We start from the raw sequence: 19064 nt of genomic DNA on the forward strand, positions 1-19064 counted from the left end.
CTCTAAAAAACAGTGCTTTATTTCATTTTTACTCTATGAGTATTTATTTGTTTTGTGTAGCATTGAAATTTATGAATGAGGATATTTTATACATTTTAATTCCTTTTTTTTTTTAAAAACAAAATCGTATTTATTCCAAAATGTTTCAGAAATCAAATTTTCATGAGTTATTATAAATTTATCCAAAGTATTGCTTTGATCATTCTGGAATGGTTTTAAAATATTCGGATCGAAATTATTACTATTGCTGTTATTACTATTATTATTGGTTTCTACATTTGATATGTCGCATAAGTCAGTATCTGTATTTTCTTTATAAATATGTGGATTAATTTGTTTTTTCCATTCTTCCTTAGTTTGCTCCCCTTGCATATAGTCTATATGTTTATCATTATTTTGTATATGTTGAGTTGTATTTTTTTTGTAATTTTTATTTCTAATTATTATAGTACCACGCCTAAAAATTTCAGGAATATTATTATAATTAATATCAAAACGGGTAAACAATAATTCGTTTTTATCTTTTGTCTGGGTCGCTAATAAAAATTTATAAGCTTCTTCATGTGTGTAATTGCTCTTTAAAACTAGATTCCAAAAACATTCATTATATTGTGTGTTTATATGGCAATCTGCTTGTCGCCATGAAAAATAATCTTTTATTTCACTCTCTGTTGGGTATACAATTATCCTTGCATCAAATGATGGAAGGTATATTAACTCTTTATTAGGAAAGTATTTTTTCCAATTAAATGTAAAAGATGATGTAAAATATGACACTACATTAGTTAATATTTTATCATGCCTTCTATTCCATAATTTTGTAGACTTTCTAAATAAAAAACTAAATTCGTCTGAATGTCCATAACATAAATCTATTTCATCATAATTTTTTAAAACATTAATTGCGCATTCGTTCATTAAATTTAGTCCTCTTAAATCATTTGGCTTAATATATTCATGTTGTTTTATAAATTTTTTAAAATCACTTCCATCTATTCTTACAACAAAATAGCAATTCAATAATATTTTTTTTTCTTCTTCAAATAATTTTACATACGCAAATTTGCTGTTAGCCATTGGTTGGAAATTATGAATAAGTCAGAATTTTTTCCCCTTTTGTTATTAGGTAGTTTAATTTTCACTAGTTTACATTTGCATTTTATGAACGGTGCAGGAAACAAAAGCGAAAATAAAAGTAATAATAATATTTACATTAACAATTCAGGAAAACAATCACATTTATATGACCAATTGGGAAGCAAATATATACTTACACAAATAGTTCAGAATGAGGAGAAAAGAAGGAATAACACCTCCTTTGCTAATATTTTTTTTTATTACTATTAAAAACAAGTGTAAATTAAAAAAATATTTTTTTTTATAGTTACATAATTTATCTTAATTGATAAAATTTTAATGAACGATTTTTTTCTTCATAGGAAGAAAATAAAAAGGGCAAAAAAATGCAGAAGAAATAAAAAAGATGAAAAAAATAAACAAACTTATATTTGTGCGTAGTATGCAATATACAATTTTAATAAAAACCTGATGCCCCTAAAGTGGAAAATACCACTAATAAATATATATGTATATATTATAATATTTTTACACAACTTTGATATTATGAGCAAACATGCTCTTTTATCTGAAAATTAATATATACTTTATGTTGGTTTTACAACTTTTAATTTATATAATACGTGATTTATTACCTTTTCAAAGTGTGGGTGGTTTTGTGTATTAAGGGTGATCTTATATATGCTAGATTGGGAATGTGAGGGGATATAATTTTGGCATTTTTTAAATTATCTTTTTGTATTTTTTGATATTTTTCTTTTTATTTTTATTTTGATAAAATTTCTTCACTTTATCTAAAAAAGATTTGCTTAGTTTAGCATAAATTAAAGGCTTATAATATCCTTGCATAAGATCTTGTTGGGGTAACAAAGAATCGATTAATTTATTCCAGTCAAATATTTGAGCCTGATTAAAAACATTATTTCTGTTAATTATTACGTTAAATAAATATTCATTATCTAAAGTAAAAGACATATGAAGTAAATATTGCGATGTTATTAAATTAGTGCGAAATATTTTTTCTCCAAATATAAAAACTAAATTAGAAAAATATGAAAAAAATGTTCCTATAAATATGATAATTTCGTTCCCTATTAATTGGTTTGTGAGTATTTTAGTGATTAATTTTCTAGAATCTGCTGGGTTTTTTACATCCCATCCATTTATCGCATTGTGCTCACCCTTACCACTGGAGTTGGTACTACTACTATTGCTTATATCACTACTAACACTACTGTGATTTTTTTGTTCATTTATTTTTTTGCTTTTTTGTTTTTTCCTTTTTACCTTAACACGTTCAGGCGAAAAAAACTTGAAAAGTGTATGAATAGCTGCATTGTAAAAATAGGGGAAAGGTAACTTTTCAATTTCTTCTTTAATTACATTTTTTGCAGATTTTTTTAATATAATATTTTTGCTTAGGGTTTTAATAAAGAATAAAAGAGCTCTCGCTTGTCTTAAAATTTCGTTTAATTGTGCTTTCATATTTTTACTTAAATTTAAAATTAATATTTTTTGGAATGAAAAAAATAAATTTTTTTGTTTATATTTTTCATTAGATATATTTTCACTATTATTATAATCCTTTATAATGAGGGAATTATATTTTATTTTTTTTTGCAAAAGTATGGAATTTATAAAATTAGCATCCTGATAATTTGCATGTGTCATTTTACAATTACCATTTTTTTTCATCCCTACATTATCCATGTCTTTGTTATCATTTTTATGAAATATATCATATTCATTATAGTCTGTTTTATTGTCATATTTTTCCAATATGCCTTTACAATTATATGCATATTCCACTTCTTCATTTTTGTTCTTAGTCTTGTATAAATAATCTATGATAAGTGATGTAAAAATAAATTCATTAAATTTCCTCATAAACAATACGACCGCTATATCTAACGATGTTCTATTACATTCATCTTTTATAAAAGGCGATACTCCTTTTCTTATTTCAGCTAATGCTGTAACTATATCATTTTTTTTTAAATAATAATGGATAGTGTGATTTTTTCTGTATATGCTCTCTATTTGATATGTCTTATTGTTGAACCAGACATAATTCGGAAATTCCATAATCCTCTATATTATATAGGAAAAAAAAAATTTTAATTATAAAAATTAATAAAATAAACGTTATATCAATAAATATTTTGCAACTTTTATGGGGAAAACATGTAACATTTATAAAATTTTAAAAAGCGAAAAAATAATGCGTATTTTATGTTTATTCTATATTTTTGATCTTGTAATTTTACAATTTTCATTTTTTTGTCTTATGCTTAATTCTCGTTTTTGGAATGGATATTAAAGTATGATAGTGTATGTACAGAACAAATTGGAGAAATATTTTTTTATAATGACTTTATTCATAAAAAGGAATACAAGATTATGTATATATACTTGCACTTATATATAAGTAGCTTTGAAAATTTTTAAATGTTATATTTAATAACTTGTATGTATATATAGTCATTGTACTAATATAACATTTCTTAAGTTCGCTTTTATTTATCGCTTCACTTATTGTCACTATTATTGTGTGCATTCCCTAATATATTAGCACTAATTGGCAGTAAAAAAACGAGAAAAGTAGCTACACAGTTATGTTCAGACTTATTTTAACTTGTGTGCATGAGGAATATGAATTCATAAAGTAGATAAAAATATATTTAAATTTTTTTCTTTTCATTCGTATCCATATATATGTCCCGCTATTATATTAGACTCTCTTAAAGACAGTTTGCATGTCGTAATTTATTTATATTTAAAAAAGAATATATTTAAGTTACCTGGACGAGATACAAATTTATATGCACTGTTCAGAATAATTGATTTATTTATTTTTTTTTATTTTGAAGCTTAGACAGGATTAGTGAAAAATGCTTCGAAAATATATATATATATTTTTTTTTTTGATTATAAACATAAAGATATCAAAATTGAGTAAACCAACATTTAATTATTTTAATGAAATAACATTTTCCCCACAATTTGAAAAAATATTCGAAAATTGCTTTTATATTCCCAATACGCTATGTTTGGGGGGAACAAGTTCAGTTATCAGTGCTGATAATATTCATAGGGGGTTGATAGGAAAATGGACATTTGATGATATGTATGCAATTGATTATAGTTCAAATAATAATCATATGCATAAATTTATAAGACCTGCTCCAGGCTTTAATGGATATGGATACAGTGGTGCTTTTTTGGGGGGTAACATTATTCACATTTTCATTCAATATAAATTTTATAATATTTATTATTTTGTGCATGTTAATATTTTTTAAATTCATAAACATTAATTATTATTTTTTTAAATTATACTTTTATCGCTTATTTTATTCCCCTAAAGATATGTCTGGATTTGTACCTGCCTCAGATACATTAAAAGCAACTGAATTTACCATGTATTTTTAAAGATCAAAAAATATGTTTTTTGATATTTCTATATAGTTATGAAGACCTTATATTTGTGAAAAAAATTGTATTTTTTTTTTTTGTTCAGAATATTTTGGATATATTTACTAGAACAATCAACTAGCCATTTTCGTAATATAATCTCGCAAATGTAAAAATAATTTTTTTTTCAAAAAAAAATACATGAGTAAAATATACACAATATTCATATAATTAGAATGTTTAAAAATAATTTTTCATTTATAGTGATGGGGAAGAAGAAAAAATAGAGATATTATTACATCCACATATAACAAAGCTATCTATTAAAATTTTTGGAGAAAATAATTCAAATGAAGGCTTATCATCTATTGGGTATATTCCTTTAAGGAGGTGGACAAATGTTGCAATAAAATTGAGTGAAAAAAATATAGAAATATATATTAATGGAATATTTGATAATTCTGTATATTTAAAAAATAATAATATAGAAAAAAAAGGTGATATAAATGTTGGGAAAAATTTTAAATATTCAAGTTTTAATGGTTATATTGATGAATTATATTATTATAATCGGAATTTAAATATATCAGAAATAAAATCTTTTTTATTTCCTAGTGTAACTGGAATTAGTGATACACAGTTTGTATATGTAGGTCATTATTCTTGTGAATATAATATGGCAATGAGCATAAATTTATGTAAAAATAATTATAGATTGTGCTCATCGACTGACTTTTATAATGGTGTTATTCATTATGCTCGTGTTAATGGGATAATAGCAGAAAAATCAAATTTATGGACTTTAGATATTTCTCCAGATTTTTTTCAAAAAGGGGAGAAACGAATTGCACTATGCTGTAAAATCTACAACCATTCATAGTTTAATTATATATACAAAATTATAAGACATATTTTCTGAATTTAAATTAAATTTGTCTTTAATATAGACTTAATACGAAATAACTATAATAGAGATTAAATAATCATATATAGACATAATTATTATAATGTTGTGTTTTTTATTCCACTTTTTTTATTTTTTCCACAATATTATTTACTTGTCCATCTTAAAAAATCTCCATTTTGAACACTACACGTGTGTGCATGTATGTATATTTTATTTTATATTTTTTTTTTTATTTTATATTATTATTTTTTTTTTTTTCGAATTTAACTGACTTGCTTTTCTAGCTTATAAGGGTGTGACCATATGTATATGTAATATACTTAAGAGAATTTTTATTATGGATGCCAATAATTTGATTAATACTAATTTAATATATTTTATAATTTATATGAAAATAAGATAATATAAATCCAATAATATTTGTGGGCATTTCTTGTGGAAAAATAAAAATTCGTTATTTATGGATATTGAATGCACAAACAAAAAATATATATTTGTATATGCTTGGATATATGAATTGTTTCATATATATTAACTTGGAAATAATCAAACAAATGCATATATACAATTATCATTGTTTAACAGGATATAACTAACTTGTCTTTTATATTAGCTTCTTTTTAAAGCTTATATAATTTACAAATATGCCCATTATTTTTAATACAAAATTAAGAGGAAAAATAAATGAATGAACATGAATGAAACAGCGAATTTCGGTCTATTATAATGTCTATATAAATATGACACAGGATTTTATGATGTCCATTTTTATTTAGAAGATATTGAAAAGTATTTATGTTTTATTATTTGTGATTTCTCCATTTTGTTGATTTTCTTTTTTATTATTTTTAAACTTTTTTTTGTGTGCAAACATGCATAATAATTTTCAGAAAAAAAAGGAAACGTTGCTTTTGTTAAGTGATATGGAAAAACAAAATGAATATTTATTTTAAGACAATGAGTTTTTACTACTTTTTAAAATAATTTATTTATGATTCGCTTTTCCATTTATTCTACATTTTTTAATTTTTCTTTTTTCGTTATATAAAAATAAAAAATTATGCTTTTAAATGTTGCTTAAAATATAGGCATATGCACTTATATTTTTTTAGAATTATTTTTAGCCTATTCATTGCAATATTTTTTAACAAATTTTTATTTATACATTTTTATGCTTAAATACAAAATTTGTTTTTGATTTTTTGCCTTTTATTTTTAATATTATTTAAATTTCTTATTAAAAGGGAGAGGGGTATAGTCTTATACAAGTTTTCGTCAATTTGTTCGTTTTTATTTGTAAAATAATTATTGAATAAGCAACTAAATCAGAAAATCCAGAAATTTGTAAAAATAATACATACATATATACAGGATTGATATTATTGCCTGAACAATACAATAAATTTGTAATTCGTTTTCGGGAACATATTAGATTGATCAGAGTTAAAGAACAATCCCTTTGAATAATAAAGAATAAAGAATGGACTTAAATAATGCAAATAATTTGAAGGAATCCTTGGACAAAAATTATGGAAAAAATGATGGGAATGATAGTTTAATGCATAAAGACAATAATATTAACGAAGATAAAATGCTTGAGCAGTCAGAAAAAATTGACAATATTGACGATAAGAAAACAAAAAATAATATAGAAACATCAAATATATGTTATGGTGATTCAGCAAATAGCTCGTTTGATACTTCGAAACGAATTGGAGATTTAATTATGGGAAAGGGATTAAATAATTCTTTACAATTAAAAATGGAATGTACAAATAAAATTGACAAACCATTCAAGGAAAAAGTTCAAAATCCAAAGATTGATGAAATAGAAGCTTGTCATAGCAATGCGTTTATGAAAACAGAGATAATAAGAGCACAAAGCAATAACATTTATAATAACAGAAATGAAAAAAATTCTTTAAAAAAAAACGTAGTAAGTTTTGATGATGCAAATAAGAAAAAATATAATGAAAAAAGGATAGGAATGCCAAATATAAATCCAAAAAATGAGAAAAATGATGAGGAAAAAGAGGAGGAAAATGATGGGGAAACAGAACAAACAGGTGTATTGGGCTCATTCAGGAATATTAATAATCAGGATGGAATTAAAAATAAAAGTTGTACTTATTTTAAAAATAAAGAAAATGATAATTTGAGTCATAATAATAGAAGTACATCTGAACATGAAAATAAAATAGAGGAAGTTGAACCCAAAGCTAATCGTCCAAAAAAAATAAAAAATATAAACGATTTTTTAACAGAAAAAAAGAATACACAAAAAATTACAGTTTTTGTTGGCGAAAAAATTCAAAAAGTAAAGGCTGATTTTAAATATGGTGAAGATGCACCACAAAATTTTAATCAGAAAACAGTTTATGAATCGGTAAATATTATAAAAAATTGTAATGATGATTCAAAAGGAAATGAAAAAAGAGTTATTGAAAAGAAACAAGAAAAAACAGTTTTTGTTGCCCAACGATGTGAAAAAAGTAATGCAGATGCAAGGGCTGGTGAAGCATTAATAAAAAAGGTTCCTGAAAAAACAGTTTTTGAATCACAAAGGTGTGAAAAAAGTAACGCAGATGCAAGGGCTGGTGAAGTATTAATAAAAAAGGTTCCTGAAAAAACAGTTTTTGAATCACAAAGGTGTGAAAAAAGTAACGCAGATGCAAGGGCTGGTGAAGTATTAATAAAAAAGGTTCCTGAAAAAACAGTTTTTGAATCACAAAGGTGTGAAAAAAGTAACGCAGATGCAAGGGCTGGTGAAGTATTAATAAAAAAGGTTCCTGAAAAAACTGTGTTTGAATCACAAAGGTGTGAAAAAAGTAACGCAGATGCAAGGGCTGGTGAAGTATTAATAAAAAAGGTTCCTGAAAAAACAGTGTTTGAATCACAAAGGTGTGAAAAAAGTAACGCAGATGCAAGGGCTGGTGAAGTATTAATAAAAAAGGTTCCTGAAAAAACAGTTTTTGAATCACAAAGATGTGAAACAAGTAATGCAGATGCGAGAACTGTTGATAAATTGAAAGAAATAAGCTCTGAAAATGTCATATATGAATCTCAAAAATGTAATGAAATAATAACAGATTTTAGAGCCTCTGACAAAATAAAAGAAGTTATGAAAAGGAATATGCTTGATGAATGTCACAACATTTGAAAAAAAAAAAAAATAATAATAATAATAATTTAGCTCAATAGTTTTTGGAGCATTATGTGTATATCTACATATTTTCCTATAATTTTAGTTACATGCTCATTAATATTTTTATTTTATCTTAATTTATTTAACCATATTTTTTTCTCGATAAACTATTATATGTTTATATTTAATGCTAAAACAAATTGTCATGTTGGAATCTAATAATTGTTTATATATAGTTAAAAATTTTCGTGTACATATATAAACATAAAAAAAAAAAAGGATCTTAAATATAATAGATAAATGTTATTTTTCAAATAAATATATGATGATGGCCTAATTTTATAAAACCCTCAATATATGAATAGTTGGGAATATAATAATTATATAAAGGTATATTTTTTTTCAGTATAAATTAACAAAATCATCTGAAGTAATATTATAATTATTTAGAAAAAATAAACTATTTGATGATATATTAGAAAGTTCATTAAGTAAAATATGTTTATAATTAAAATTTTTTTTCTTTGATATTTTATTTATTAGTATTGATGCTAGATATTGTTTATAGTTAAATTCTTCTTGAGTTATTTCATGATTATTTATTTTTATTTGATCAATAATATTATTTTCATTATTATTTTGAATTGATTGTTCGCTTGAATTATCATTTTCATTTTTTTCTTCATTTTTGATATTTTCTTTATTGGTAAATTTGGAAAAAATAGAATAAGTATTTCCCAATTTGGATTTCATAATATTTAAGAAAAAATTATTTTTATTTTGTTCATCGTTTTCATTTTTATTATTTTCCTCGTTTTTGTCAATACTTGGTTGGTTAGATTCAGTTTCTTTACTTTGGATCGGTTCAAATAAATTTTCCTGAGTATCTACATCTAAGTCATCAAATAGATTGTCTAAATTGCTTGTTGGGTCTAGTTTAAAATGATCTATATAATTTTCGTTATTATTTTTTATATCGTTATGATGTTTTTTATGATTCGATAAAATATATTCCCTAAAATTTTCTAACATGTTATCATCTTCTTGTGTATCATATTCTAGATTTTGAGTAGCCTCAGCATTATCAATACTTTTAATTTCTTCGATTTTGATTTTACTTTCTTTATTTATATTATTTATCTGTAGTAATTTATATGATAATTTTTCTTTAAATAAAAAATGATCACTTTTTTCTGAACAAATAATATTTTCTATTAAATGGTTCAAAACTGTGTTATCACAAAAACTTTTTCGATGTGACATTAGATTGATATGATTTTTATTTTGGGTAGTGTTTTTTTTTGACATAGAAGATATTAACAAAATTAGATGCATTGCATCTTGAATAATATTTGTTTGTTTATTTAATTGTGTTTCTAACCATTCGTTTAATGTTTCTTCCCTTGTAAGTTCAGGTTTATTTCGATAATTTAAATCATTATTATTGTCATTATATTTGTTTTGTTCATTTTCATTTTCATGATAATTCATTATGTCAAAGTCATTTTTATATTCTTCTTTTTCATCTTCTTCATAACTTATATTCATTTTAGGATTATTAATATTAGTTCCCATATTTTTTTTATCATAATTTGTTTGATTTTTTATCAACAAATTATTTGATGTGTGCATACTATTTTTTACTCCCATCCCTTCCACTTCCGCATTTTTCATTATAATAAAATTGGAGTTATCATGTTTTTTATCTTCATACATATTTAACCCAGAAATTGTATTAATTTCATTATGATTTATATTAGATGCAGAATTACCAATGGGATCAGTATTATTTAAATAATTATTTGGTATATTCATAGCATTTGGTGCCATATTATGCTGATATTGAGACATAGATGTATAATCTTTATCATTACTATTATAAACTTCATTTAAGTTAGAATTATGAACATTTAAGACATTATTCATATTTAAATTTGGATTCATAATTTTATTAGATTGTATATTTAATGGTATGTAGTTAGGGTTCGATATATTTTTGTTATTCTGATTTAGCATATTATTATCTCCAATATTACCATACGGCGGTGGAACTATGTTTCTAGAATTGTTATTATTAAATATATTCATATTTCCTGGGATTGTTAAATTATTTTCATTATATGGTGGGGCACTTGGGGGAATTATCATATTTTTCTTTAAATCTGAATCGGGAGGTGGTGGTATATTATTCATTAAGTTTTTATTAGTCATGTTTAATCCTTGATTTTCAAATTTCATGTCTTTCATATCTATATCTCCTCCCATTGGATTGAACCCATTTGACATGTTCATTCCACCTGACATGTTCATGTTGTTTATCATGTTTGAATTGTTTGGTATGGACTCAGGAGGACCCACAAAACTTGGAGCATTGCTACCCATCTTTATTTGGTTATCATTCGGTATTAAAACTAATGGTTTTCTAGAATTAGAATGAGGTATGTTCATGTTATTATAAAATGTTCCATCTGAAGATGGTGGGGGAGGGATTACCATATTATTGGGTTCTATTGAGGTATTGGGTTGAATATTTTTTTGTGGATTTAAATGATTAGAAACCGTATTTATAGATATAATATTTGGTTGATGTTGATTTATTAGATTTGGATTATTCATAGGTGGAATTAATTTATTACCATTTGGCATTGGACTGGAAATATGGTCGTTATATATATTCCCATCAACATTTATGTTGGATTCAAAGTTTGTGTCGTTAGGAACAGTATTATTCATATACATAGGATGTGATATATTATTATTGTAATGCATATAGTTAATCGACTTGTTGTTAATATTATTATTATTTTGTGGTATAATTTTATCATAGCCAACTCCATCTATTGTATTTCCATTATTATAAATTAACATATGATTTGGATTTGTTATATGCATATTCATAGTATTATTATTTTTATTTTTCCCATGCTTGTTTTTAAAATCTTTATGTTTATTTTTTATTTTTTTATTATTATTTCCTTCTTTATATTTATCATCTTCAATATTATTATCATAAGGACGATTGTTAGATGTAGAAATCTGTGCACTTGATATGTTTGGATCATTTCCAGTTTTATCAAAATATGAACTTTGTATAAAATTATTTGAATATTCATTATTAGAATAATTTATTATATCTTTTCTATTAACACTATTACTTGCACTTTGGTTATAATTACGATTTTTACTATAATTTTTGTTATCAAGCTTTGCATTATTTATTAATTTTTTATCATTAGTATACCTATTGTTATATTTACTGTGTCGCCTACTATAGCTAGCACTTTTGCTATCACTTTGGCTAGTTGCTCTACTTCGGCTTCTTTTTTTTGTACTACGTTTGGAATAATTTCCATTATGTGATTGAATAAAATTGTCATTTTGATCGTTATATTTACCTGCACGTTTTCCATTAACAGATATATCTCTGCTTCTATTCCTGCTTCTACATCTACTTCTATTTCTACCTCTTTCTTGACTTCTATTTCGAGTTCTTTCTCTGCTCTTGCTTCTGTTCATATAACTTGGGGACTTTTTATTGTCATGATTATTTTTATCATTATAATTGTATGATGCATCATCATGCATGTTTTCATCATTTGTTTTTCCTTTTCTTTTATCATCTTTTCGATCGCTACTTCTTCGTCCATGTTTCCTTTCATTATGTTTTTCATCCCCTTTTAGTCTTTTTCGCCTATCTTGTTCATATTTTTTTGTATCACTTTTTTTTTTTTTTTCATCATCGTCGTATTTACTATGCGTTTTCCTCTTCATTTTCTTGGTATATTTGTATATCAATATATTATTTTATATTTGATATATGCGTATTTGTCTTTAATTATTTAAATTTTATACATTTCCCCTATATATGTATGTATAATTGTGACTAAATTTATGTTTGCTATTTTGCTATATAGTAGTGCTAAATATGTTTACACGGATGATATACATACTTAACATGACTATAACTCAATAGGAAATATGAGTATTTTTACATATGGATTTATATTTTTTATATTTTTTGAAAAATATAGCTAGCTAATATTTTATGGCATTTTTATCGCCAATAAATTATGTGTTTTACATAAAATCCAATACTCGCGGATTGTGTGATATTTTTATATAGTATGCATATATATTATCCAATATATATAAGTTAACAAAATTGAATATATGTTTAACCAAAAACAATATATAGTTTGCCATAAACAAAATCATTTACAGCAACAACAGTCATGGAAACATTAAAATTGTTTATTGTGTTTTTTTAGTTTATTATTCATCATACAAAAAAAAGAAAATACGATAAAAAAAATATATTAGTAAAAATATATAAATAATATATATATATATATATGTAATAAAAAATGGCTAGTGTTAATATTATTATTTATTAACAATGTATAGAAATATTATTAGCAATGCATAAAAAAGGAGAAAAAAAATAATATAAGCATAATTACATATACAATGTATTAAAAAAAGTGATAAATAATTTTTTTTTTAATATTCCATATGGTCAAAACGGTTAAAAAAAAATTCCACGTATTGTGAGAAAATATTATGCATTGTTCAGAAAAAAAACGAAAGAAATAAAATTTAATGCATGGCTGACTATATATATATATATATATATATATATATATATGCGAAAAAATATGTGAAAACAATATGAAAAAATATATGAATATATATTTATAATTCAGCAAATGAGTAAATTATGATTACGAGATAAATATTTATTTTTTATTATATTTAAAATGGAGGAAAAATGTCATGAGGTAACATTGGGAATAAAATTTTGGTAGTGAAAATATGAAGCATCTTTTAAAGCACGTTCCACAGATTCGGGCAACTCCTTAACAAATTTTCCAGGATATCCTGAATATTTTGAGAATGAAGCAATAGTAGTATCATTAGGAATAAAAGTATTATCCTTAATTATTACATTGTCTTTAATAATAACTCGTTCCCCTATGACGCAGTTATTACCTATTATAACATTATTCCCTATAAAGGCTGCTTTAATTATACATTCATTTCCGATAAAAACATTATCACCAATTGTTACAGTAACGTATAAACTTTGATTTATTTTGGTATTGTCGCAATAAATATTTTCACTATTTTCATTATTATGCATGAAGCATGGACATATAAGTGTTTTCGATCCAATTATAACATATTTACCAAAATACAAGGTACTTAAATCCCCTCTTAATATAGCTTCATTCTTTATAATTGATTTTCCTAGCATATGTATATTTTTCATTCCGCATAATATTGAATCTTTGCATACTTTATTTCCTGACGCTGTTAAAATATAATCTGATCGATTAAATTTTTCGGATTTTTGAAAAGTCACTGTGTTATAGGACTCCAAATAATTATCACTAATTAAGTTTCCTAAATCGATTGCAATATATTTTTTATTATTCATTATTTTTTATTGCTTGGGACGTCTTATTTTTTCGTGTATTTTCTTTACTATATTTTTGCTTATTTTTTTATTTATATTTTTACATATTCTTTCCTTGCTGTTCATATTTTTTTGACGTTTCGAGCTAAAATGCCGCCTTTTAAAAAAAAATAAAAAAAAATTATATCGTAAAAATTGAACTAGGTGCATATAATACTCAAAAAAGGAAATAATCGAAAAAAGCAAAGATAAAATTTGGAAAATAAAGATAAATAACGGGTTTAGTAAATCAAGACAATTAATATGATAAAAAAATAACTCCGATAAATTCCCAAGAATAAAAAAAAATATAAAATTATATCAGTTATAGTAACATTTATTTAAAAACGTGTGTATTACCTACATGTGCTTCATACAATTTTTGTTTTTGTTAATTATTATTCTGCTATATATTGCTAAATTATTTTGTTGTTTTTCCGTGAAATGAAATATTAAATAATTTAATAAGATGATATGATCACAAATAGTCATATATATATATATATATATATATATATATATATATATATATTTTTTTTTTTTTTCATTAAGTCTGCTATACTTATATATAATTTTGTCACTTAAAGGATAAAGCTACATTTTCATGTATAGATATAAATATAATTTTTTTTAAATAATATAAATGGAAAATTTGAATTAAAAAATATTTTGTTACAGTTTTGTTCTAATTTTGATAGAAAATAGGTTTATATAAAATTTGGAAAAAAAAAAAAAAAAGTTGGAGCCCCTCGAATTAGTCATACACAAAATGTGTTCTTATATATTTGAAAAAACAAAATTAAAGACTTTTAAATAAAAATAAAAAACAAACTCGATATGTTTGATTGGTTTCAGTTTATTTTTCTATCCAATAAATATGGCTATATAGGTAGATTATTTATGTTGCACATAGGTTTTAAAAAAAATGAGAACATTTTCGGAAAATATAAGGAATATATTTACAAATATGCCCATATATACAATGTATACAGAGAAAAAAATTATTTTTATTTATATGATACAATATAATAATATATGATGTGGTTAAAACTTTGTGGAATTAAAAAAAAAATAGAATAATCAATTTACTGCCGAAAATATAGAGTAGCCTTGATAAGTTTAAAATTTTTACATTTTAATTTTTAGGCTTTAATTTTCACGTTTTAATTTTCACGTTTTAATTTTTACGTTTTTAATTTTTACGTTTTGAGAGAAAATAAAAATTTTCTATGATGAATGGAGAGTGTTGCCGATATTCAGAAAAAAAAAATCCAAGTGTAGCTTTTTTTCAAGAAACTGGAATTAAAGAAAATGACATAAAAGTTTATAGATCTCATAAAGTTTATATGGGTTATTTGGATTTGTATTTTTGTGTTATTGATTTTAGAGAAACAATATTTATTTCAGTAAATGATAACAATAATGAATTAAATGATTTACAAGCTTCATACCCGATTAAATATGTATAAGAAAATATGTACATATATATGTATATGCATATGTGTGAATAAATAAAAGTTAATATAAATATCGAAGTTTCATCATATATGGTTTTAGAAATAAATAGATGTGTATACATATCGAAAGTGTTATGGTTGTTAATTTTTATTTAATCATTTTTCTATTTCTAATTTATTTTTATTTAAAGGCAGATGCAGACAATATAATTTGCTTGGTTGGAAATCCACATTCCTATGGAAATGATGTGGCTAATCTTTTGGGTTAAAATAAAATATTTACAATAAATTTTGTAAAATATTGTTTGTGCACATAACCATAATAAATTTTGTTTTATATATATATATATATATTTTTTTTTTTTGCCTATTTCTAAATAGGAATGAAGTTTAAAATTCCTTTTTATGTAAGTGTCAATGTAGATGAGAGTGATGAAAATTTAACTAATTTCATTTTTTCAAATTGCTTGGAAATAATCAAGCCTTTATTTGAAAACAGAGAAAATAAATTGATATAGAAAAAAATTATTTTTATATTTTTTTCATATAGAGTAGTGTTAATATATTATGCAGCATTTTATTTTGCTTTTTTTTCTTTATTTTACCTTTTTTTGCTTTATTTTGCTTTTTTTTCTTTATTTTACCTTTTTTTGCTTTATTTTACCTTTTTTGCATAAATGGACAGTTATCAAAGATGCAAAATAATATTTCTTTCGAAATAATAATATATATAAATATAGAAAATGTTTAAATGGAATATATTTTTAAGAAAAAAAAAAATCCATTTTATGAGCTGATATGGAAAATAACTACTGTGTGAAAAATGCGGAGAAAATAATTTGTTATTTAAATATTTTATTATGCTAAAAAATGGATAGAAATAAAGCTAACTAAAATTTTCTCGTATTTTTTTTAATTAGTGGTGATTGGTTTAGATTTATTTCCGTTATTTTGTTTAAATTTTATTTTTAAAAATAAATTTATTATGCCTTTACAATAAGAACATTTTCTCCCTACTTTTCCACAATTTTTTCTACTATTTTTTCCACAATTTTTTCAACTATTTTTAAAATGGAAAAATGAAAATAGGAAAATAAAGAGAACCGCATAGAGTGACAAACACAAGTTTAACAATATAATAAAGGGAATGGTAAAATATGTTTTATTTTTTTTATAATTGTTTTTTTAAATACTTGATTACAATATACTGTTTATATAGCGTTTCTGTGATAGTTTGCTTAAGATATAAAAATTGCCATTCATATTTGACATTTAATAATAAAGAAAGTAGGAAATGTTTGAATAATGGTTATAAAAATATAAAAATAAGTAGAAAAATTTATGTAGAGGGAAATAAGAAGTTGTTAAAAGATAATGAAATATTGGAAAGTTGTAAAGATGGTTATTTTGAAAATTATAAAAAAAAAAAAATTATTAGAACTTTGAAAAATGGGATTAATAAGTTATTTTTTGCTAATAGATATTTGTTTGGAAATATAGGATTTGAGGAAAAAGCCGAACAAAATAATAAAGATAGTTATGATAAAGAATGGAAAGAAAAAAAGATGAATCATGATTATTATGATATTAAAAAATTGGAAAATAGTTTGAATATAGAACCAGATAAAATATTATTAGAAGAATACATAAGATATATACATAACATAATTGAAAAGGATTCGATTTTATTAAATGATGATTCATTTGTTAAAGATTCAATTCATAATTTGATAGTGAAATGGATAAAATCGGTACTTATATATAAAGAGGAGGATGATAATTTAGTTGATGAAAAGGTAGTCAAAGAATATAATGATGAAAATAATAATTTAGATGTAGAATCTATAGCAAGGAAATTAATTTTATTTAAAACAGTTTTGTGTAATACATTAAAAACATATGGATTTGATGAAAAAATGATATATATAGATGAAAAAACAAATGATATAAAAGTTAAAAGAAATGTTTTTAAAGATATTAGTGGAAAAAAAAGTGATTGGAAAATAATATTCTTAGGAACAGGTTCTATGTATCCATCTATTAGTAGAGGAACATCATCATTTATTTTTCAAACAACAAAAAAAAAATATAATGAAGCTTATTTATTTGATTGTGGTGAAAATACATTTATATCATTACAAAAAGCTAATATTAAAATTAGTAAAATAAAAAATATATTTATAACACATTTACATGGGGACCATTGCTTAGGGCTTATTTCTGTATTGACAATGCTAAAAAATTTAAAAACAATTAATATATATGGACCAGAAGGTATATATAGATTCTTAAAAAATAATTTTAATTCAACATATTCAAAACGTATAGCTAAATATTTTGTATATGAATTAAAATTAAAAGGAAATGAAAATAATTCAAATATTGTGAATTCTGAAAATTCAAATATAGGGATAAATAAAAAATATCTAAATGATTTAAAATATATATATAAAGATGCAAATAATATGTATCAAATATTACAAACCGATTCTATAGAAATAAATGGATTTCAAATAAAACATACTATTCCAACTATTGGATATATAATTAAAGAACGGTATTCTGAAAATAAATTTAATGCAGAACATATAAATGAAATAATTAAAAATAATTATGATGAATTAAAAAAATGTAAAAATTTAGATTATACCCCATATAAAATATATGAAAATGTTATAAGAAAAATGAAAAGTGATGATATACTTATATTTCCTGATAATTCAAAATTAAGTTATAAAAATGCTTATAAAGAAATACATAAAGAAAGAAAAATTGTTATATGTCAAGATACTTGTGATGCATCTAGTTTATTAAAAGATGCACAAGATGCAGATGTACTAATACATGAATCAACAAATAGTTTAATAGATTTAATTGATGAAAATATGCTTTACAATACAGATATATATAATAAAAATAATTATATAAATTTATTATCTCTAAAAAGAGAGAATAAAATAATGGAAAAAAATGATAATATTGATAATTTGAAACAATCTGAAAATATTCCAAATGATGCAAATAGCAAAACTATGAAAAAAAATGGAAAGTTAGAAAGTTTAGATACTATAAATCATTATAATAAAATAATTTATGAGCGTGGGCATTCTACTTCTTATATGGCAGGAAATTTTGCGAAAAAAATTCGAGCCAAGAAATTAATTTTAACACATTTTTCACAAAGATATATAGGTGATAATAAATTGAAAAATATGATAATTATGAAAAGAATTGAAAATGAAGCTTTAGAAGCTTTTTATTCTGATCAAAATAAATCATATAAAAATTTTGAGAAAAAAAATATAAATATTTCTGAAAAAAAAAAAACTGTAAATTTAGTATATATTTCTAATAATATCAATGAAAAAAAAGAAACGAATGATGAAATAGTGAATATTATACATGAGGTAGATAATAGACATAATATTAATTCAACAAATTTGGATAAAATGAAAAATAATTGTCAAGAAAATGATGTAGTTGCAGCTTTTGATGGCCTTGTTCTATACATCCCACCCCAATCGATTTAATTTGGGCGTTCCATCACTTAAATCGTTTTTTCTCACATTTTTTTAATTTCAATCATCTTTTAGATATTTTATGGAATGG

The 19064-nt window shown here is 23.1% G+C and overlaps 8 protein-coding genes across 8 annotated transcripts; 4 read left to right on the forward strand and 4 right to left on the reverse strand.

Annotated features, from left to right (window-relative positions):
- Window positions 1-69: 69 nt before the first annotated feature.
- Window positions 70-1077, reverse strand: PBANKA_0620500 (tRNAHis guanylyltransferase, putative; the record flags this gene model as incomplete). Its single annotated transcript, XM_034563850.1, has 1 exon — window positions 70-1077. One exon carries the CDS (start codon window positions 1075-1077, stop codon window positions 70-72), a length of 1008 nt encoding a protein of 335 aa, XP_034420705.1.
- A 723-nt stretch (window positions 1078-1800) lies between these two features.
- On the reverse strand, window positions 1801-3162 carry PBANKA_0620600 (protein CPH1, putative; the record flags this gene model as incomplete). The annotated part of the gene is made up of 1 exon (XM_034563851.1): window positions 1801-3162. One exon carries the CDS (start codon window positions 3160-3162, stop codon window positions 1801-1803), a length of 1362 nt encoding a protein of 453 aa, XP_034420706.1.
- An 806-nt stretch (window positions 3163-3968) lies between these two features.
- Window positions 3969-5371, forward strand: PBANKA_0620700 (conserved Plasmodium protein, unknown function; the record flags this gene model as incomplete). The annotated part of the gene is made up of 4 exons (XM_034563852.1): window positions 3969-4305; window positions 4445-4499; window positions 4598-4660; window positions 4756-5371. The coding sequence occupies 4 exons, from the start codon at window positions 3969-3971 to the stop codon at window positions 5369-5371; spliced, it is 1071 nt and encodes a 356-aa protein (XP_034420707.1).
- Window positions 5372-6878: 1507 nt separating this feature from the next.
- On the forward strand, window positions 6879-8558 carry PBANKA_0620800 (conserved protein, unknown function; the record flags this gene model as incomplete). The annotated part of the gene is made up of 1 exon (XM_034563854.1): window positions 6879-8558. The coding sequence occupies one exon, from the start codon at window positions 6879-6881 to the stop codon at window positions 8556-8558; it is 1680 nt and encodes a 559-aa protein (XP_034420708.1).
- A 387-nt stretch (window positions 8559-8945) lies between these two features.
- Window positions 8946-12314, reverse strand: PBANKA_0620900 (conserved Plasmodium protein, unknown function; the record flags this gene model as incomplete). Its single annotated transcript, XM_034563855.1, has 1 exon — window positions 8946-12314. One exon carries the CDS (start codon window positions 12312-12314, stop codon window positions 8946-8948), a length of 3369 nt encoding a protein of 1122 aa, XP_034420709.1.
- Window positions 12315-13314: 1000 nt separating this feature from the next.
- On the reverse strand, window positions 13315-13980 carry PBANKA_0621000 (dynactin subunit 5, putative; the record flags this gene model as incomplete). The annotated part of the gene is made up of 1 exon (XM_034563856.1): window positions 13315-13980. One exon carries the CDS (start codon window positions 13978-13980, stop codon window positions 13315-13317), a length of 666 nt encoding a protein of 221 aa, XP_034420710.1.
- A 1250-nt stretch (window positions 13981-15230) lies between these two features.
- On the forward strand, window positions 15231-15973 carry PBANKA_0621100 (proteasome assembly chaperone 4, putative; the record flags this gene model as incomplete). The annotated part of the gene is made up of 3 exons (XM_034563857.1): window positions 15231-15461; window positions 15647-15719; window positions 15837-15973. 3 exons carry the CDS (start codon window positions 15231-15233, stop codon window positions 15971-15973), a joined length of 441 nt encoding a protein of 146 aa, XP_034420711.1.
- A 639-nt stretch (window positions 15974-16612) lies between these two features.
- Window positions 16613-18985, forward strand: PBANKA_0621200 (metallo-hydrolase/oxidoreductase, putative; the record flags this gene model as incomplete). The annotated part of the gene is made up of 1 exon (XM_034563858.1): window positions 16613-18985. One exon carries the CDS (start codon window positions 16613-16615, stop codon window positions 18983-18985), a length of 2373 nt encoding a protein of 790 aa, XP_034420712.1.
- Between the last annotated feature and the right edge of the window lie 79 nt (window positions 18986-19064).

This window comes from Plasmodium berghei, assembly GCF_900002375.2.
Source record: "Plasmodium berghei ANKA genome assembly, chromosome: 6".
Lineage (NCBI taxonomy): Eukaryota > Apicomplexa > Aconoidasida > Haemosporida > Plasmodiidae > Plasmodium > Plasmodium berghei.